Genomic DNA, 22,982 nt, shown 5'->3' with positions numbered 1-22,982 from the left:
AGATTTGGTAGTGGAAGAGAGATCAGGTGAACTTGTTTGGTAACAAAAGGCCTGAGCAGGAATAGTAGGTACATCACTAAGCCTTTTTATTCGAGCAGAACTCGGCCGTCCTGGTAGCTTCCTACTGCAATTCATGGAAGCCTGCACAGTCCTTTGTGCGACATATACGCAAACATTGTAGTCGAACATAAGAACACAATGATTGTCCATTGATGGATACGTGCGGACAAGTTTGCGGTGCATGTTGTGGAATTCAGCACTGTAACGATCTGCATTGATAGTCTTACTTCTCCTAAGGAGGGCTGTGTATTATTCCTACCATAGACCACAATGCTGGGAATATCATCTTCTATGGGTGGAGAGGTGGTTTAGGAAACCGTTCTGGATGTTGATCACGATCCAACCGTTGTCTAGCCGTTTACACGTTTGGCACATTTCTTTGAAGCATAGATGCCTGCATCACACTGATATGTTCCAATAAACCGCGACCATAGGCCTGATAGTGTATCCTTACGTTCTCTTAATACTGTGTTACTGTTGTCTAACATTGATGACTTACAGTACTTGATATCACTACGTCCCGAATATGGCGACTATTAACGTTAACTATATTACTTCTACACAGATGTAATGGAAATGTATGACTGAGAAGCCAGACAGAGTGCGTAACTAGAGGCGGGTGTCCGGGGGCAGACCACTCCAACATCATTTCACCTCAATTGCTTGAAAACACTCACCTTTGAGTCTAGTTTTTTTCTTGCATTATGTTATACTTGTCATGTAGTTCAAACTAAGCAAGAGAAAAATATATCGCAGTCTTCACGTTTTCGAGATATGCGCATTATGCGCAGTTCTGCGAAGGTGCAGACAATTCGTTTTAATTTCGTTTTAAAGCTATTATGTATCTACTATGGCTTGCAAAGTTTGCTTGTTTCTCGTGGAGCCGTTCCCGAGATATCACGACAAATGTCGTCTTTAATGAATCGACTGTATCTCAGAAACTACAGCTATTTCGACAAATTCCTGCTAGTTGCATTAGTTTTGCAAAGTGTCCTATTAGTCTACCAAGTTTCATCAAAATCGGTTGTTGTGGCCCACACATCTTATGGATGTGTCACAGGCCCTTTGACAAACCAATGGTGAATGGCGCGTTTCATCGCCAATCCTGGCCCAAAATCACTGGTAATGTGTTTCTTGTGGCTTACTGTGCAGAATGCCCTAGTTTGAGTTCATATATATATATATATATATATATATATATATATATATATATATATATATATAACCGCAATTATGCATTCTTCAAGGTGAACTTTCACACGACGTTTCCAAGTTTATCTCCTGCCTGTTTTAATATCTCAGCTTGTTTCGCTGGACACTTAGAGAATTTGTGGCGTTAAACGCGTAATGTTTGTTATTCCCTGTTTTGTATTGTTGAGGAGGTTTTACTACCAGATGTCAAAGTGGACATTTCATTCGCAACAGTGGGGGCGCGGTGGCTCAGTAGTAGATTCGGTGCTTGGGGTCCCTGGTTCGATCTCAGCTCGCGCCGTGTGGACTTTGTGGTGGACACCGTGCTCGTGGGTTTTCTCGGGATTCACCCATTTCCTCCCACTTTCTTCATTTCACCATTTCACTCATCTCTCATCATCACCGTCTTCTTTAGCCTAACCGGCATAATCGTGGGACGTAAAAACTACAGATTTCATTTCATTTTTCATTCGCAGCAGTCTAATAGCGGCACAATGTAGATCGTTAGTGCATTTTCGTGTTTAATATATGTTATGCTGTTATCTTCTGGAAGGTAACTTCATAAACTACTTTCGCAAAGGAAACTACATAATTCATATTTTACATACCCATTTTTGTAAGATACACCTTTGTTTGGCCACATCTTAATTGTCTTAGTTTCACTTTATGTAACATTATAAAAGGCACAAATATATAAACGAATATTAACATATTAACGTTTTTTTTTCTTTCTTTAGCAGGTTCGACTTGTTTCCTGACACTTTCAAGTTTATATTCCTAAGGATGTTCCCAGATTCACAAATGGACTAATTACAAGAATAATGTAATCTACAGCTTGTACAGAATAATAATACTTTACTTAAGGAGAAGAGTATCCCTAATACTTCGTAGAGCTCAGTTATTAAACACGATAAAATGTCTGAGAAGCTTGACTGTGCTGTGGAAAGTGGTAGTTACGTTGTAATTCAGCGACAGAATTACATGAAGCTTCATAAAGTGAATTCGAAACGAGCAGTAATGCTTGGCAAAGATCAGGTATTGTTAGATGCAATTATTGGAAAACCAGCATGGGGAACATTCAAAATGGAAGCAAAGGGCAACTCTAAAAGAACCTATACTCTTACTGAATGTGATAGCATTGAGTATTTCTCAGAACAGTTAACAAAAGGTGGAGGAAGCGGTAGTGATAATAGAAATATATTTGACGATGGCAAATCTCAGTTGCTTTCTACTGAAGAAATAGTAGGCTTCAGAGAAAGTGGAATGTCTGGACAACAAATCGTTGGACAACTGATAGAAAATAGTGTGACTTTCAAAAACAAAACACAATATGCCCAACATAAGTACCTTAAAAAAAAAGAGAGGAAGTATTTTGAGTATATCATTGTTCGTAAACCGACAATTCGATTAATGTCTGAAATTTACTTCAGACAGGATCCTGTAAAAATATTAAATTTAAGAATGGATTCTTTGTCACAGTTACTTTGCCTATGTAATATTCATAGTGGGGGTAATTTTATTGTATATGAAAGTGGATGCCAGGGTTTGGTGGTTGCTTCAGTTTTAGAAGCAGTAGGTAATAGTGGGAGAGTTATTTATGTGTATCCAAATAATCTTCCTCAGAAGCAAGCAGTGCTGGCTATGAATTTTACAGAGCTACAAAAGTGTAGGTTGTATAGTATGAATATTTTCGCGCTTTTAAGAATTCTTCAGGGAGAAACTTCCAGTGTGTCTACCGTAGAGGACCAAAACAACTTACAAAGTGTTGATCCTGAAGAAAATATTGAGATTGGGAATGATGCCAGTTCAAACGAAAATAACTGTGAAGAAACACTGGTTTCGTCACAGCAAGATGAAGAATCGAATCATACCGATAACAGAAAAAGGAAATGTTCGGATCAGATGGATGATGTATCAAAAAAGCCGAAGTGGGAACTTGAATTAGAAGAAACATCTGCGTTTTTATCGACGTCGAAAGTGGACAGTTTAATGATTGTGGCACGTGAACACCCTACAAATATCCTTCTATCATTGCTACCGTATTTGGCTCCGTCTAGACCTTTTGCAGTATATTGTTCTGTTCGGGAACCTCTTCTTGACCTGTACTTGACATTAAAAGTGCGTGGAAATGTTGTTGGTATGAGAATAACTGAAACATGGCTACGAAATTACCAAGTTCTTCCAAATAGAACTCATCCAGATGTCTCAATGAGTGGAGGAGGGGGATTTATTTTATCTGGTATATTAGTAGATGTTGACGTAAGAGAAAGAAGCAATCAGGAACTTGATGAAGAATGTAATTAAGTATAAAACTCATATATTTGAAACTTGTTTCTAAATTAAACAATTTCACTGGAGGTTTATGGTTATACACCGACCGATCACTGATTTACTACCACCTGCCTGTAGTTTTTCATTTTTTCCTACCATACATTAGGGATTGAATGGGGTGCTGGTAGTAATCCGGTGATGTGGCCAACCACGCTATGTATAATGCACTCTTTATTACCGAGATACAGGTAGTGAATCTCGAGAGATAGAATATGTCGTTCGGTGGCGCCCCACAAATGTTCCATAGGGTTCTGACCCGGGTAATTGGGAGGATGGGAAGATACTGGAGGTCGTACTTTTCCTGAGAACGTTGCTGCACAGGACATGGCTAGGTGCATAATCGCCTTGGAAAATACCATCACCATCGGGTAAGGTGGGATATGTGCAGCCTGACAGATAGGTAATTCCGATATTGAACACCAGTCATGCATTTGTGTATAACCATCAGGGGACCTAGTTATCACTATATAAACATGATTTATACTGTACACCCACCGCTTTAAGCTGCACTGTTACCGCCATATTGCAGTGCCTTGTGAGGTTTCCGCTACACACACACACATCATCCACGGAGTGGAGTAAAAATTGCGACTGCGGACCACCTTCTCGACAGTCATATGTTTATTGCCTCAAGCAAGTCAATGGCGTTGCTGAACGCGGATGAGGAGGGGGTGGTATTTAATGGAATAGTCCGTACGTGTAAGTATGTCATATGCCAACAGTTTCTCTGACAATCAATGTGACACACTTTCTCTACATTTGCTCGAACATTCCACTATTGCCGTTTTCCACCTTCGGGACCCTACGGTCTGACCTGTAGCAAAAATTGATAAATCTTGGTTTTTACCCATCACGTGCGAACTCACACTGCTGACCGACTACCTAGCATTATCAGGATGAACACTGTTATAAAAAAAAACTCACGTGGCAAGAAAGTGGAGTCCACCATTTGGAGGAATGTTATAATTTTGTGATCGGTCGGTATCCTCTCTATGAATTTGATGTGATAACTAAGTGCTGTTTAAAAGTAACATTGGAATCTAACATTTTAGTGTTAAGTTACAAATTATTTTATATGACAAAGTGATTTAAAGTTGCTCATCTTTTGTATATGTTGGAGAAAATACGAGGTAAAGAGCAAGTGTTCCATTGGAAGATATCTGCAAATGTAAATAAAATTTGTAATTTCCCACATGTAAAACGATAGATTCTCTCCAGAATGAATTATCATCAATTAACAAGTATTTGCGTTTTCTTCCATTTCTTAAAAATCATTTTGCCGAGTTCTGAAGATTGAAATAATTACATACAATATTGCCCATTTATGTTTCTTAGTAGAGTATCATTCCTGAATACATTGTCTATTCGTTGGATATTATCTTGCTTTTCCATAATTTATAAAAGAAGTAAGCCCGAAAGTCTAAGATGTGTAAAATAAAATACTTGGAATGGAAGTAAGAAAGTTTTGTTTTCTTTCAAACAAGGAAACTTTTTAAAACACTAATCATTGAAACAATATTTCAACGTAAAGCAAACTTGAAGAAGTAATGCATATACCTAGGATACCTTATATAGTATATTATAAGCTGTAAAAAGTCCCTTACCACCCCTTATAAAATGAAAATGAGTGTAGATAGCTGCAATGGGTAAATGTAGGTAGGGATACGTTAGGCCGAGGGGGAAGCTTTATGGTGCGTGTCAAGTAAACGGACACCATCTTGCCCACAGTTTTGAATCTCGCCCAAACAGTTTAAATGGCAAAAGAGTCATCTGATACTAGAAAAAGCACTAGACATTTAAGAGAAAGTCAGTGGTGTAATTAGATTCAGTATAACTGTAATACCGTTGAAGTTAGAAGCACATGAAACTCAGAGTACCTCTTACAAAGTGTGTTCAATGTGCTGGCCATGAAATTGCGCTATGCATGTTTGCATATGTATCTCTCAAGCTGTATGAACACGGAGTAATGTCTCAGGTGTGATTTTTGCAAATGCATCCTTTATACGTTGCTCAAAATGATCCAGACCCCTAATCTTCTCGCTATATACCATTGCCTGTACGTGACCTCACAGATAAAAGTGCAATGATTATAAATCAAGTGAGGTGGCAGGCCAATTCGTCGACTAGGCAATTGTTCATCCAGATACGACGAACCTGTAGTCCATAATGAGTGGCGGCCCATCATGTAGGTAAAATAAGGGAATGCTGCCATCTGAGACCAACACGCAGGGAAGAATGAATAGTTCTAACATGTTCATGTAACTCCCTGAAGATGCCAGAGGTAACAGATGAGCCGCTGATACATGTCCCCCAGATCCCTGTGTACGTCATAATTTTACCTACACCAATGGAGTTTTTTTTTTCATACTTGTAGACTTGGTGACGTTACTTTCCGGACAGACCTTGCACTCTACCACTATCGTTGAAAGATTATTCATACAGCACGGATTGTTTATGTTGCATAAATGAAATGCAATATCAGTAAGGCGATTATTTATTGTTATAAAAACACAAGAGTTGTATAATAATGTTGCTAGTTATTTTCCCTTGATATCTTACAATTACATAAAATTTACGTAAACAGAAATATAAAAAAATGATTCTACATCTTACCTATGCCGGTTATTTATGAGCCAACTCGTGATTTTTAATGAGATATTGTTTTCAATGGCTTTATAGTGGCCTTAGTAGTTTTAATCACTATTACTATTATTATGCTCTAGTGTTTTCGCACTTAGGTTATTATTGAGTAATCGGAGGTGTGCAGGTATGAGCAAAATTTTTGACTTATCTTTTTCCTGATTTTCCTTGAAAATATCTAAATTTTCTTTGTGTTCGAAATTTTGGAAGGTTTCCATAGCAGGAAAGGTTAATGACAAACACGATTGTAGTGTTTCTGTTCAGTGTTGTTTTAAAATTTTAAAACAATAGAAGCTAGAAAACCTTAATTTAGTCGAAATTACAAAAATTACCAATTCTGTTGGAGGATATTTTTCTAGACTGGGAGGAATTCTGCAGTTTAACGGAGAACTGACCTCTACGTCACTGATAGTCAATGTGGATACATATCCACAAACAAAACATTTAATTAAATATTTCTATCATTTCTTGTATCTGCAGACTCCATATAAAAAGAGCAAACAGTGTAAATTATCTATCAAAAGAGACAAATTGGAACACGATCATAATAAAAATCATGTTTTGTAGTAGAACAAATGTATAGCATGTAAGAAATCAGTAGCGCAGTTGGTTAGCTCGAGAGGCTAATACTTTTGCTGTTATCGTTAGGAGGCTTCGGGAAACAAGTACATTGAGTGTTACGTATGATTCAATTGGGCGCCCTGGGCGGATTCAATCTTGACTCCTGATCGAGAAGAGAGAATTATTCAGATAGTTGAAGATCATCCTAGGACCAGTATGAGAAGGTTAACAATGCAAGAGGCGTTTCCCGTGTGGAAAGTGTTTAAGTAGTATATTAATCGGTGTGTGGAAAACCCTGTGTTTCATTCATGAATTATATTTACTGGTGAGACTGGGTTCAGTGATTTAGTGTTGTCAGCATCCACAATGGGCAGAAGAAAACATAACGCAAGTTTGCGTACCTGACACCATCATCAATTCTCGATTCATATGTTGGAAGGCATATTGGGAGAGGAACTTCTGGGGCCATATATTTTACCACAACGTTTCACAAGTGCAACATACCTGCAATTTCTTCAACAAAATCTTCCAGAATAGTTGGAAAATGTTCCACTCTCGGGAAGATCTCAACTTTAGTTTATGCATGATGGTGCTCCGCCACATTTTCTACTAGACGTTCGTGCGTTTCTTGATCAGCAAAGACAGACGGATAGGACGTGGAGGGCCCATACCATGGCCTCCTCTCTTCCCTGGCCTGAATCCTTTAGATTTTTATTTGTGGGGACACTTTAAAAGCATAGTGTACAAAACACAAATAAATGACATACACGAATTGGAGCAAATAATTCATGATGATTTTGCAATGATTGTTAATACGCCTACGCGTTCCAATCTTGTGTGCAAATCACTGTCACGTTATTTAGAGTATTGTATTGAGGCTAACGGAGGTCACATCGAGCATCTCTTATAATTATTTATGTTTTGTGAATTGTTGTTCAGCGTAGTACGAAAAACACGAAAGATCTATGCTCTATTGATAAGACATAATGCGTAAATGCGTGGAGGACATCTTGTTCATGGTTTTTCTCGAGATTTTTCGTTTCCTCCAACTTCTCATTCTACCATTTCTTTCATCATCATTCACTTGCAGTATCTACTGTATTCACTGTTAGATGGAAAAAGCGAGATGTCAGTGAAAGTATCATACTACTCACGTTCTTCAGTAAGTAGTTTCTCGAATCTAATGTTCGTTTGGACATCATCTCGGATTTCCATCTCGGACAACATCTTTTGTTTGTATGAAGTGTTTCTTGCTTAGATTACCGTTATCCAATGATATACCTAGTTGGAACTTGTTGAAAAAATGAAAATGAAATCTTTCCGTTTTACGTCGCACGTTTATGCCGGCTAGGCTGAAGGAGACGGTGATGATCAATAAAATGGTGGAATGAAGAAAGTGTGAGAAAACGGAAAGATGGTGAAAAAAATATAAACTAGTAAACTCTGTACTAGTACACTAGTATAAACAAGTATAGTTTATGTCAGAGGATGTAGTCTGTCTAAATATCCATGTATCAGGGTTTGGTTGTACCGGCGCAATGAATTGTATAGAGGGAGCTAGGATATCGGAACTCTGATTTAAGTACGGATAAGAGAAAAAATGTGTTTGGATAGAAAAGGTTCAGTTGTGGTTTCTTAAGTTGTGATGTCGCGTACATGAATATTATCATTTGGCAATTTCACATAAACACTAATGTTATTATCCTCAAGTACTGAACTATACATAACACGGTTTAACATAAAAAAAAAAAACATGGCGAGCTGGGATCGGACCAGGGACTCCATGCACCAGAGGTGAACGCTTTATCACTGAGTCACTGTGCCCCTAGTTAGAACTTGGTTTGCGAGTGTTATCAACCATGTTTTTATTTATTTTTTTTTTTTTTAATGTTAAACCGTGTTATGTATAGTTCAGTACTTGAGGATAATAACATTAGTGTTTATGTGAAATTGCCAAATGATAATATTCATGTACGCGACATCACAACTTAAGAAACCACAACTAAACCTTTTTTATCCAAACACATTTTTTCTCTTATCCGTACTTAAATCAGAGTTCCGATATCCTAGCTTCCTCTATACAATTCATTGCGCCGGTACAACCAAACCCTGATACATGGATATTTAAACAGACTACATCCTCTGACATAAACTATACTTGTTTATACTAGTGTACTAGTGCAGAGTTTACTAGTTTATATTTCTTTCACCATCTTTAGTGTGTGTTATGATTAAGGAACGGAACTTCGTGTGCTAAAAAAAAAAAAAAAAATATATATATATATATATATATATATATATATATATATATATATATATATATATATATATATATATATGTGCTATAAATTTTGAAACTTTGTGATAAAACCAGAAAAATGTGTGACAAAAATAAAACTATTTCGCAACAGAAACTTAAATATTATGTGTATTATGAACTTTTTAAACTTAGTTTTAAAATGCTTACCTTCTAGTGAGCTATTCTTCGGAAGCGTTGCAGTGGACCACCATAGTTTTCTCCAAGTTCTCCATTGTAAATTTGTGAGGATTATTCCTAAAAAGCATCTTATATTGTGAGAAAGATTACTCCGTCACAAGAAACAATTCTCGCATATTTGAAACACGAAATTTTGTAACATTCAGCCTTGCCAGGGTTTGAGTCCGACTGGAGTTAAACCTCGGTTGAGCTGAAAACGCTGCTGAAGCGAGGATCTGTCCGCTGGGCATGCCTAAATATTACTTTTCCCCCTACTTCACTCCAACACCAACCCTTCTCCGACGGATTCCAGGGCTTTAGAGAAAGGAAGGTCTTGAAAGTGGAATTTAAAACAAATGCTCTGAAATAGAAGTTTTTCCACATGCTGCACGGCTAAAAAAGGAAAATGTTTCTCTAATTTCGATTTTCTGGGAATAGCTGTACTGACTTTCATTTTCCTGTATAATGTACAGGAAAGTAGAAGAAGAAAAATTGGTAACCAGAAAAATAATTAGAAATGAATTAACGTAAAACATTGACAAGTTACTAATTAAAAATGTTAAATGCTGAAATGAGAGTCAGCACAGCTAGATTTCAATGTAGCAATACTCAAAAATTCATGATTTTGCCTAAATTAAGATGAGAGATAATTTAAATTTGATTTAGTAGAAAAGATAAACACTAAATTTGGATAACTGATAGAATTTTAATTTAGATAAGAAAAATAGCAACGCATAACAATATTTGATGAAAACATTTGCATTAAAAAATGACATTCTCCTCTACAGAACTTCTACTGTAAAGGCTATTAATTAAAAAACAAGTAATAATTTACTACATGGACATTGAAATACCTTTCTAAATTTAAATGACTGCAAAATTACCTAATAATTATATGTAATATGTATTACAAACGGTATTCTAAATCAAATTGTGATTGTTTACTTTAAAAAGAAAGATTACAACAAATTTTCAAATTACAAGTTAATTGCCATGATTTCATCTGATAAATTTGAAGTTTTCGTACTGTGTGCAAATTACTTATATTGACAATACCAGACATTGATTATATAGAGAAATAGTTTGATTAGTTATTTTAAAAAAATGACGGAAAGTTTTTGTAAGAGTAATTGAAGAGTAGCAAGATAGAATATTGCCGAATGAAAATTTTAATATTATAGGGGTCATGACAATTTGAAAGAAGATTGACAAGAAAATTGAAATATAGTGGACGATGTATTTTTTTAAAGTTGGAGTATATAGTTCGTTTCATCATTTGCTTTATCTTTATAAAAGCAGATAATACTAATACAAAAATACACACATGAAAACATAGACATACATGAACACAGAGGAAATTAAATCACAAAAATACACATCTACGGATCGATCTTTCTTGGCCAATATTATTCATAACTCATGCCTGTATTTTTAATGACTCTAAGTCGCCGACGCCTAGTTTTTCTAACCACTACCTATTTGAAGACTAACGTCTATTTATGTTTTAAATAAAATGTAACTCTGGATATTCGCTGATAAACATTTTATTAACAAAAAATTATATATATATATATATCTACAACTTTTTTACGTTCTACAATAAACACGAGTCACCTGTAGTACTTTTTTTCCAACAGAATGGAAATGTAATTACAGACTATCGATAACAAAACAAATATATGTTGTTAAAAAATCTATTCCTACCCCGTGAGATACTATTTTTAGTGGACTAAATAATTTAATAGTAACAAGTTATATTCGGTGAATTATTATTTAAAACATACTTGCAACTACGCTATCATGAGTAATGTTTACATTTTGATTTTTTAAAAATATTATATTAATTAGCAATGAATATATATATAGTGACAGATTTTCTTTTCGACACTCCAGATAAAAAACAAGTAAAATGATACAGAAAGCAACGCTAGTTTCCGTGATTTCGGAAGATACGATGATTCATGCGCTCTAAAAATTTTCATAACTCACTTCAGGATTATATCCACAACACAAAATTAAAAAAAAAAAGTATATATCAAATAAGTTTATCGTTACATTTATGCAGCGATAGATTAATAAAATATGAGTAGCGTTTCTGTGAAGTTCACTCAATGTTCTTTCGTCACCTTAATTGTGTTCGAATCGGTTTTGATTCAGTTATAGCCCACCTCTGAATAGATGTGCCAAAAGAAGGAGTAGTGGAAAGATGAGAACAGAAGTCCCATTGCGATAATCTGGAGACTTCCTAATTGACACACATAACATTATTTGATTGGGGTCTGAAGGCTGAGACATAGTATCTGTTATACGTAGTCGTGCCAAGAAAGAAAATTAGGAAACTCATAAGAGTTTCCATTAAGAATATATGGAACTTTCCTACCTTAGATCTGTATATCCGATATGTCCTTTTATTGTACTGCTTCAGGAGACTGTAGGCCTTCTCCTTTTCTTCCTCCAGAAATCGCGTCGTCGATTCTTGCATTGCCTTGTGAAAAAGGATATATCGCTGCACTATGTTGACACCACATACACAGATCTTATAAATAGTTTTTAAACTAACACGAGAGAATTTATTTATATATATATAATTCATGAAGTTAGAATGTTATGTCCGGCGGCACTAGTTTGCAGTTAGCTCGACATCATTATTGTTATAACACTAATAGAAAAATCTTTACAATGTTTTAAGTTCATGAGAATGTACTTTCTTTTTTTCTGACTCCACTCTCCAACTTCCTCCTGCTAACTGCTGCTTTTTTTTTTTTAAAAAAAAAAAAAAAAAAGATGCCTCTTTTCTGTTAATTTTGAAATGTGTGTGTGTGTGTGTGTGTGTGTGTGTGTGTGTGCGTGTGTAGTTCGTTAGGATGGCTAGGATTTCTTCGCCACCCGAGAACAATAAATTACCATAGTGACAGCAAGGGTTCTTGTTGGATGTTAAGCGAGATGACCACTGCTCTGGTTCTTAAAGACACTTTCTTCTCTTCGCTGTCCAGACTCCAAACAGAACGCCAAAAAAATACTTACGAAGTGAAACAAAAATAGATTTAATAATTTTGTATACAATTGTGGGAGGTGGCGACTGTCATAATTACCCCCCTCCTAAGATGAAGCATGAGATGAAGTGTAACGGAAGATGTGCTTCATCTCAACGGAGTCTTTGTAAATGACAGTGAGTCACATACAACAATTGTTGCATGAAGCCAAAATAAAAATGAAAATATTGTATCCTGACAAATCATTCTTTCCGTAGTTGGTGACTAGTGGATGCTTCCGGATTCAATTGTTTGTTCATGTGCTGCATGCAATGCTCTTTTTTCTCTTTTAAGCACATCCAAGCCTTCATATTTTCTACATGCTGTGGCACTGTGTGTTTCCTTGTTACACAATCTGTTACTGTGTATATGTTTGGTTCGATTTTATTCTTGACATAGTATGAACCGGATTATAGATCAAAGAATTTTTTGATTGTCTAGTCTACCAATGTACTCTGTGAGATCGAAGGAATAGTAGATCTCTTGGTTCTATTGTTGGTCCAGCTCTGGCGATTCTCTGATTCTTTTTATTCTTTAGGTCGGTAGTCCTTAGTGCATAAACTAACTTATTCTGCAACGTTTGACTTTCTTCCCTGGGAATTCCAAAATAATAAAAAATGGGTTTTCTTCTTAGGGAACCTAGAAATAACTCTGCAGGCGAGTAAGATAGACTTTCACTCACCGCATAAGTTGAACAAGATTACTATCTTTGGTAGATGTGCCCAAGTGTTGTGGTTTTTCTGACAAAGTACTCGAGAAAGGCGATGAAGTTTTGCGTGTCCTTTCCATGAGATTGGCTTTGGGATGATAGGGTGAAGCGTAGAGCACTTTTATGGATAAGCTCTGCATGGCATCCTTCCATCGTGTACTTGTGAATTGCGTTTGGTACTCCTACTATTGCAAAGACGTATCGCTGCAGGTATTTGAGAACGATGTCGGTGGAGATATTGCGAATGGCTATTGCTACCAAGTATCTGGTACATCCGTCCATTACTGTGAGAATATATTTTTCTCCCCTAATTGCTCTAGGCAAAGGTCCTACCAAGTCCACATAATAGATATATCAGGGCTTAGTGGCTACCAATGAAGTGAGAGTTCTCGCAGGAAGACGGTGATCTACTTTAGATTAGCACAGACTTCGCAGTCGCCTTTCCACATTTTCAGATCCCGTCTCATTCCCTTTCAGTAATAGAGGCTACTGAGGGTCTTCCATGATTTATAGAAGCCGAAATGGCCATTTGCATCGTGTTCATCATGTAAGGCCTTCGTAAGGTGTTTTGGAAGACACATGATCACCATTTTTGGATGTGGAAGTTTTTGAGGCAAAGAATCTTCTCCACTATTTGGTAACTCTGGCTCCAGTTGCGACTTCTAGGATTCTCTTCCTCAGTGCTCCCTCGCTCAAGAAAATCGATGATCGGCCGCCATTGCATATCTTCTCTCTGTAATTTAGCTAATTCTGCCTTGGTAATATCTAATATCTCACATTGTTTTGTTACAATGTTTATACTAATGGTACTGACAGACCGTCTTCGTAATATCTTGATAGACAATCTGCTACGGTGTTCTCTTTTCCCTTGCAGTGCTGTACTTTAAATGTATAGTCCTGTAATTGCACGCCCCAACGAGTTAGTCGACTATTCCAGTTTTGGCTTCTATACAGCCATTGCAAGTTCTTATAGTCAGTAATGACCGTGAATTTTCTGACAAGGAGATATATACGAAACTTTTGAATGCACCATAATATGGCATTCCAGTTCGTTTATTGCATAATTCTTCTCTGCTCCTCGTAGACTCCAGCTGGCATACTAAATAACTCGCTTTTGGTCTCCCTGCTTTTGATATAGACAACCCCCGAGGTCAGAAAAACATGCGTCGCATTGCAAGAAAAATGGCTCCTCGAAACTCCTTTGATGCTCTTCGGTCCATTTCCATCTCCGATTTTTCTGTAACAATTCAAAGAGAGATTTTGCTATCGTTGCAAAGTTCTCAATATACGACCTATGATACCCAAGTATTCCAAGAAGACGTCTAACTTGCTTGATGGTACCTGGTTCCTGTAAATCCAGAATTTCTTCTACCTTTCATCTATCCTTTATAATGTTCGTTGGTGAAATTATATTCCCTAAAAAAGATATGTTCTGTAATCCAAAATCCGATTTCTTCAACTTCACTGTCATCCTTGCTTTTTGAATTAATGACAAGACATGGTCAATATGCTTTAGATTTTCTTCCATCGATCTTGAGAATATTAAGAGATCATCTACATAACAAATTACAAACTCTTGTACAGAATCTCCCAAAACTATATTCATCGCGTTGGTGAGTGATTGTGTTCCATTACATAAACCAAATGGCATTGTCTGGAATTCGTAAAACTTGTTTTCAAACGAAAAGGCAGTGCAAGGTTTCGAGCGTTCAGTCAATTCAAGCTGCCAGAAACTACTGTTCATATTTAGTCGTCCAAAGTATTTGACACCATGAAACCTCTGAAGTATTTCTTGAATATCTAGTGATCGTGCCTGTAAGACCTTCGTATGCTTATTCAATAAGCGAAAATCAACGCAAAGACGTAAAGTTTTATCGCTCTTAGGGACAACCAGTAGTGGATTCAAATAGCAAGATTTTGATGGTCTAATGTTCCATTCAAGCATTTATTTAAGATGTTTACGCACTTCATCCCTATGCGCTAATGCCACTGGATATATTTTGGAAACTATGGCTTCTTCTGTTTCTACAATAATATCGTGTTGATACTCCCTACAGCGTCTTGGACAATCAGAAAACATAGAACTGATTACGGAGTATGTTTCGAAGCTGTTGTGCTCCCATGTGCAAGAGTAAATTTGCTGCCTACACTTTTTCTTCAATCTCTTGCATCAATTCCTCCTTCGTTACATTTGATATTTGGAGATCTTTCTCGACGCAAAGTTCGTCATCACTTCCTGACACAGGTAGGAATTTGCGGATTACGATGGCGGGTTCTGCATCCGTTCGCAGCTCACTGATTAAAATCTAGCTCGGCGCGTAAACGGTACAGAAAGTCTACGCCCAGGAGAATGGGTGCGTTGAGTCTTTTGATCAGCAGTACTTCTAACTCAATCTCCATCTCCGAGAGTTCAATCGGTATAACTGGTCGACCGATTGCTCTGGATTGGCATTTCCCCGTGAAGTCCACCAATCTGATCTGCGCTTGTCGCAATGTCAGGTTGCGCACATCTGCAGATATCTTCTTCCAAGTGTCCTCCGTAATCAACGTAGCCTCGCTGCCCGTATCCAAAATTGCCTCGATAGTATGTTCATTTATCATAACTTCTATCGTGGGGTTTAGATATCGATGTGTCTCATCTTCTTCGTTCTCATAATCGTCTGAGGTAAGCCAAGTTGCAGACATGCACATTCATTTCCTTGGAGTCCATGTTTTTCGGCGTTTGTGCTAAGGTGTTTCTTTGATCAGTCTCTGCGCAACTCGTGCCTTCTGCATCAATTCTTGTCTTGACTACGGTTTCATTTTTTTCCACATCGGTGTCATCAACTACTACATTGGGTTCCTTTCTAGCAGACTGGAACTGACCGTCAACCCGAAAACCATAAGGTTGGCGGTCAACTTCTAGTTTTCCGACTGCTGACCGGTTTCTTGGGTCGCACTGTCGGAACCATTTGTAGTATGGCTAATCACATTTTGCCTTCCTCGTGTGCCACGGCGGTAAAGCCTAGTTTCCTCGCCGATTTTGAACACCCTACTTCCTTGGTAATCCCTTGACTGACTTGTCTTTCACGTCGTCCACCTCTGATCCGTGGAGTTCCCTGGAACCTTCGCGATTATTGACCTCTGGATGGAGGTGTTTCTCGTCTCCTCGTGCTTCCATCATCCTCGTCACTATTTGACGTTTGTTTAGAGCAAATTCACTATGTTGTCTTCGGTAAGGGTGATTTCTGTGTTGTCTCTGTTGATGGTTTGTAGATTCCTGCCCCCTATGGTACTGTCCTTGTAATTGTATTCTCTTTTGGCCTTGGGCGACTCCTTTCTGATTTCTTTCGGCCTTCCGGTCCCTCTGTTGCACTCAATACGATGCAGCTTCTATCCCGAAAAATCACAGCTGCTCTGTGTCCTCTAAATGAACTCCTATCAGTTGCCGTTGTACCCTGATAGGTAGCAAGTTCTTAACGTTCGACAAGATTCCCGTCTCTGACATGCTGGGACTCAGTTCACGGAAAGATTTTACTTGCTCAAAATAATTCCCGGACCGTTTTCTTGGAGTCAACCTTGTACCTGATGTTCTTCAAGCGAGTGAGTTTCCTCTGGTCTATAGCCTAACTCTGAAAGTTTCTTAGAGACGTGTTTCTAAGATCGTCAAAAGATCTGAATTGGTTCAAATGATTATCGATCCACATCTTGGCACGCCCCGCAAGATGCGTGGCAGGATGGGTAGAAATTCTTCCTGTGCAATCCCATATAGACGAGTCACCCGCTAATCGATCTAAGAATGTGGAGGATATACCTGTGTCGGTGTCCGGATCAAACGTAGTTAACTCGTCAATTTTCGGGCACGCAAGAAACTTCTCATACTGATATGCGAGTCAGCAGATCTATTTGACACTTGGCTCTCCTGACTCAGGCACTGCAAGAACGGATTGGATGGAAGAGGCGTTGGTGTTATATGTGCCTGTTCGTTTACTACTTGAGAAGTGGAAGGGAAGGTGTTGTCCTCACTGTTTCTGCTATTCTCTGCTCTACCAACTGACTTAGTCGGTTTGTCAGCCACTTACATAACACTTAACTTTTATGATAAATTACAGCACTGTAAATTAATTTCACTACTTTGTTGAGATATATGTTCCCACTAAAGCATACAAACTATTTCTTTAAAATATGCACACTCCTATGCACTTTACGAGAAGTTATTGACATTTTTTGCTTTCCAGAAAAACTCGAAAACAAAAAAGAAAGTTAAAATTTTCCCTATTGAATTAATACACAAATTCACTGCCCACTGTTCTTAGTATCCGGATGTCCACTTGAAGAATTCTGTAGAAATGCTACACTGTGTATGAGAGATAAAGCCGTTGATATAGGTATACAGTTTGTGGTCGGACTGCTTACTGTTACATTAGAACTCTAAGGTCTGTGTTGGAACTATGTAGTTCTCCATACAGTCTCTGCTAGCCAAGAAAATGCAACAACCCACTGTTGTCTCTAATAGCTAAACTGGAAATAAAGTTTTCTTATGTCACAATTTAACTATCGTGGATTGATACCATTGCAGGTAATTATTTTCGTTGTCTTGTTATCTTGGTCGAGACGAGACACTTCCCGACGCACGTCTCACCTCATCGCTAGAACTAAATACTGTATGTTTTCTTCTTATTATTATATGCGGTAACGATGAGAAATTCTTCTCCCTTTGTGAATAGAAACCTGAAAAAAACAAATAATCTTAAGGCGTTGTTTCACACAATAGTATCACTCAGTCCAAACGTCACTACTACCATGTTGAAGTCCCAGTAATAATGTTTTTTTTCCTAGTAACTCAGCACTTGCTACTTCTTGATATAACTAGTATATCTTGAATAGGTTCGTATTCTTTTCATCCACTACATTAATTACAATGCAAAACATGGTAGCGGTAATCCTGACGGAAGATACAAACAAACAAACAAACAAAAAAAACTCTCACGCTGTGAGAAAAAGTCTCAAAAATTGAGGACAATGCACCCGCCGTGATGATGTCTTCCGTCGCGAAATTTCAACTGTCTTTCTTTCCCCCGCTCTTTACAAGTCTCTTTTCTCTTGGCCACTCACGTCAGAGAGCCACGCTATACAGCTCAATGGTTCAAATATCCACCCCCTACCAGAGGGGTTTCCTATGGGTGGTTCCTTGCCATTTTGAAACAATGACATTTTAAAACTTACAAATATATTTAATTGTAACTTAAACCACATTCATTAGAAAGTAGTGCCGAGTACATCATGTAAATCTTTATTCTTTGTAGTTTACAGAGATATGAAATATTATTCAAACCACTGAAGTTTTAACCTGGAAAATTTCATTTAATCACAACCCTATGTCAAAAATTTACAGATGTAGCTATATCCTCCCAGCACTCTCCAGAGGTCCTGCCCTCTGCTAAGAGAACGTTGAAAAAGAGAAACACTCCTCTAGCCCGCTGAAGTCGCAAAGTTTGTTATGTACAAAAGATTATTATAACAGGTAGATGAAACATAATCTATACTATAATATGATCAAAATAAAGTATATACGCATTATACAAGATAATTGAACAAGATACAAGGCATGGCATCCCATTATTTAGCTGCTAATATCATGTTTCCAATTGACAACGAGTATCGTCTGCCCTTTCAAAACATGGACACTCCCCCAAGAGAGAGGTGATGAGAGGTTCTGCAGCTTGCAGAAGTAATTTTGACAATATAGGAATAAAATTAGCGGAAGGAATCACGATAATAAATAGTTGTATGAACTTGCGTACTAGTTTCAAGAACATGTTAGCAAGGTACGACAGTATTAATATTCTTTACAATAAGTTGAGTCAAATTATAATGCAAATTTTGAAAGACGCAGTGCATCCTGGGAAAAAGGAAGCCACGTTCAGCAAACCGGCTAGAGTGGTCTTTACTTCCCCTGATGATATGAGTGCAGGAGGAGCCACATTGTTCCGCAAATGGTGAATGACCCTTCAATCCAACCCCAAAGGTTGAGAAGTTCTCTGCTAAAATATATATATATGTAGGAAATAAAGCATAGAGCAAAGAAGGAAGAAGTGCTCACAGCCCCTACTTCTTTTCCTTGCTGCTGTCCCAGTATGCTGAAATATTTTACTCTTCTAATCTACAGACAACCTGGCTATCTGGTGAATTCGTAGTTAGAAACATTGATTTCAGATGTTCAGAATAAACTGTACACTAGAGAAAGAAAAAAAAAACTTTGTTTCTAGCTCTCTGTAGCTTTCACGTTCTATCATGTATTCAATGTCCAAAGTTAGGTTTTTTCGTATACTCATATACTCCTTAGTCTCCTTATTGCTGAAGTAATATTCAAATCCAATCAAGATTCTTCTTCATTAAATATCAAACAATTTAAAATGTACTGATCCAGGGGCGTATAGCAAAATATAAATATATATTACAAAATAACAATTTAGTACATCTACATATTATAGTAATACTACCGTATGTCACTGTGTGGTACGTAACTAATCCTTTAAATTATTTAATATAATAATTTAATTAAATCGCAGTAGTCTATAGAATCAAATTTACATTTTGATAGTCAAATTTGCACGCATCTGCATATCAAAATGCAGAACAACAGAGGAAACTGCTGTTCATAATTCCCCCCTTGGCATTGTAAACTGTGGTAGCTAACACAGAAGCACATGTCAAACTGGAGTGCACCTTACTTGAAATTAATAATAAAACCCTTGTAATCACAAACAAAAGGAAAAGAGATAATACTTTTAGAGTACACCATGAATTTTGAACACATACAGTATATATTCTGTAATGGTGAAGTAACTTTACCTGACATAAGAGTTATACAACTCAATTCAGTTTTACCTCTTACCTGGCCAAAAGTAATTTCATATATTTTTCAGCTAACAGTCTAACTAGAATTAACAATATTCACGAAACGGAATAATAATATAGATATTTATACACTTCTTATGTTTTATACTTCATGTGAAGTTCGGTCGATAGGCTGAATAAAGTAAACGTACTTTCGAATGCTTGCGGCTGTGAGTCATTACATTTATTTAAAATTTTCACATTTTATATCCTATAAATTAATAATTCTTGCTTTTTCTCCAGGCCTTTTCCTATGGCGTGTTCATAAATTTTGTTCCCAAGTGTGTTTTTTTTTCGAGCGAACTTACATTTCTTCAGGTTGTGGTCTGAGAATCGCATTCAGAGCACTTCACATGAGACCTGGTGTTGCTTCGTTACAACAGGTTATATTCGATAGCTTTCTCTGAGGTGGTATTGGTCGATTATCTTCCATATTTGGAATTTTGCCTAAGGTATGCCCTTTTATGCACACTATACCGGTTCTGTCGTTTTTGGTCGTGACCACTAAAGGTTTGAGAAAGATATTGCTTGCTTACGTATTATTCCCCATGCTAGCCAACGGTTTATATGATTACTGACCTGGTTCCTGTACTTCAAGGGGTACGGGTACATTTTTGCTTTTACTGGACGTTCGTCCGTTACCTCGATCTCGTGCACATAATTGGTTATGCAACCAGGCTTGACATAAAAAGTGCCTGGTGCTTCACTAATACTGATCTTAATTTTTCTTTTTGCGTGTCAGTGACATTGTGTACTGCGCAACAAAATCTATATGCGCGATGGATTCTTTTGTCTTAAATTTCAGTCACTCAGACGCTGGGAAAACATTTTGCCAGTTCCTGGGCGCTAGGAAATCTACCATCGTCCAAGCTCAGCGCAGGGATTGCCTTTTCTCTAGAGGTCTTACGTTGCTCTATTGCTGCTATTACCGCAGGCATGGCCTTCCGTCCTTCCTCTGACGGGAAATAACTATCAATATTCTCTTCCCCCATCTCCCCTATAGGGGTAAATGCACCTTGGCAATCCATCTTTCATTCTAAGCTACGTACCCAGAGATCTCCTGTGTCGCAATCTACTGTTCTATAGCAAATCTCCACATGTGGGTTGTTGAGATGTAGAGTACCTTTGTCATAGTCCAATATGGCACGAGAGTCAGTGAAGAAGTTCGAACCCAAAATAATGATCTATTGAGGCCCGACACTATAATCCCAAGTGTGTGAAACGTCTTTCCTTGAATTATTAATTCTAGCATGGTTTGTCCCACTAACGCAGCTGACTTCCTGCCAAACGCAGAAGTAACTCGAATATTGTTCGCACGTAGAAATGCAGGGGCAGGGTGGCAATCCTTGACGGTGCCCCACAATTCCTTAGACAATGCACACACACTAGCTCCTGAGTCAAGTAGGGCATCTACAGGTTGTGCAAAAACTATGACATTTATTTCAGGGAGCGAAATTATATTGTAGGGCAGAGGATCCTGACTAGTGTCCAAAAGGTGTCTAAAAATAGAATTAGCTTCCTCAAAAATGGTTCTATCAATTTCTACGCTATGCCCATTTCTACGCAACAATAAAATTTTTCCCCTCTCTGCCTCACTAACATGTGTACGATTGATAATGGATTTACAAGTTTCACAATTTTCCTCATCTACGTTACTCATCACTAAAAGTTCTTTCACTATGGTTTCATGCTCATTAGTGATATTTCCATTCTCAAAAGTTACTTCCTCATTACGCACATACTTGGGAAATAATTTAGATGGCTCAGACGGAGTATGTTCTATTGTGATCAGCCTACCGCCCTCACAAGTATGCGCGGATGCGTCTCATTGCCTAGTCGATGGGAATGCTCGACTAGTCGTGTCAGGTCGGTTGTTTACATTTTCGTTACTAGGTGACCTTCCCTCGTACGTCTCCAATACCTGAAGGGATTCCTCCCCCTATAGGCATTTCTTTTCTGTACATGATTTCGTGCACCTCCCCTCTGTCCTCTTGCTGAACAGGACGAGTTGTTGCGGTAGCTATCATGGCTACCACGTGTTTGAGCCGTACCTCGACGGCAGTTGTCATTGTTACGAGACGAGCTGGTTGGTGCATTTTGATCGTTATTTCGTCTCTGGCAGGGGGTTCCGTTGTCTCGATTTCGACTTAACTGCTTTCGATACGAGCGCCTAACACTAGAACCAGAGGGGTTTTGTCCCCTATGTTCTAATTCCACTTCCAACAGGTTCACCCCTTTCCTATTATTTTGACGGAATGTCTCACGATCTCTCATAGAAGTCAGTAACTCCTGTATCAATGTGAGCAATTCCGAGATATTTCGCAGTCGAGACGAGACAACCGAGCGGAATAACCAATTTGGAAGCTGACGTGGGAGGTCCTTGAGTAATGTTTCCTCTGGCATGCTAGGCGATAATATGCTGTTCTTGTGCAGCAAATCCTTGTGTATCCTGGCATCATAGTGTGATGTAAGTATTGTTGCCCGCAGGTTGGCGAGACACTCTTCGCTGAGATAATTCTCACGAAAGAGAAGAACGAACTCTTCATAAGTCTTAGTCTTTGCCCCAGTAACCTGATACCACTGGCGTGCCATCCCTCGGAGACAGTTTGCAACTAAGCTAAGTCTCATTTCGTTTGGCACCCCAGTGATCTCGAAATACCTGTCGAGATCCACCAGGAAAGCGTTAGTTAGGCTTTCATTCCCTTAATAGGTGGGTAGTGTTTGGTCTCGATGAAGAAAACCTAAAGCTGTTGCCATGTTCAGTCTCGTCTCGTGATCAGAATTTCGAGACGATGTCGGTTGCGTAACAGGTTCCGTCTCATGGGTGTTTACGAGGTTCCCAGGTTGAGAACCCTGCAGATTGCGTCCTGAAGAGATATTTTGTAAACATGATGGCGAGACAGCTCTTGGTGACCCAGCTGAGATGGTGGCTAGTCTCCCATCCACAATCTCAGCTGTTTCTCGCTGTACCGACTCCTTCCACTGTGCCATCGTTTCTTCGAGTTTCTCACAAACATCATTAACCGTTTCCTGCATACCCTGTATGCTACCGTTACACTCCGATCTTATCTCCTCGAGAGGCTTCTCCTGCTGGATTTCCCCC

General features: G+C 38.1%; 1 protein-coding gene across 3 annotated transcripts in view; it reads left to right on the top strand.

Annotated features, from left to right (window-relative positions):
* Trmt6 (tRNA methyltransferase 6 non-catalytic subunit) overlaps positions 1 to 4,826 on the top strand; it is a 71,510-nt gene extending 66,684 nt beyond the window's left edge. For 2 of the 3 annotated variants that reach the window (XM_081765606.1, XM_081765609.1), the window contains exon 2: positions 1,989 to 4,826. In XM_081765606.1, coding sequence (XP_081621732.1) covers positions 2,167 to 3,555 — 1,389 coding nt within the window. In that variant the 5' untranslated portion in view covers positions 1,989 to 2,166 and the 3' untranslated portion in view covers positions 3,556 to 4,826. The remainder of the gene's footprint in view (positions 1 to 1,988) is intronic. The other variant, XM_081765607.1, reaches the window with a different exon arrangement.
* The last annotated feature ends 18,156 nt before the right edge of the window (positions 4,827 to 22,982 follow it).

The sequence above is a fragment of the Thermobia domestica genome, chromosome 7, assembly GCF_964235325.1.
Source record: "Thermobia domestica chromosome 7, izTheDome1.hap1.1, whole genome shotgun sequence".
NCBI classification, from domain to species: Eukaryota; Metazoa; Arthropoda; class Insecta; order Zygentoma; family Lepismatidae; genus Thermobia; species Thermobia domestica.
This window is presented reverse-complemented; position numbering and strand designations above follow the sequence as displayed.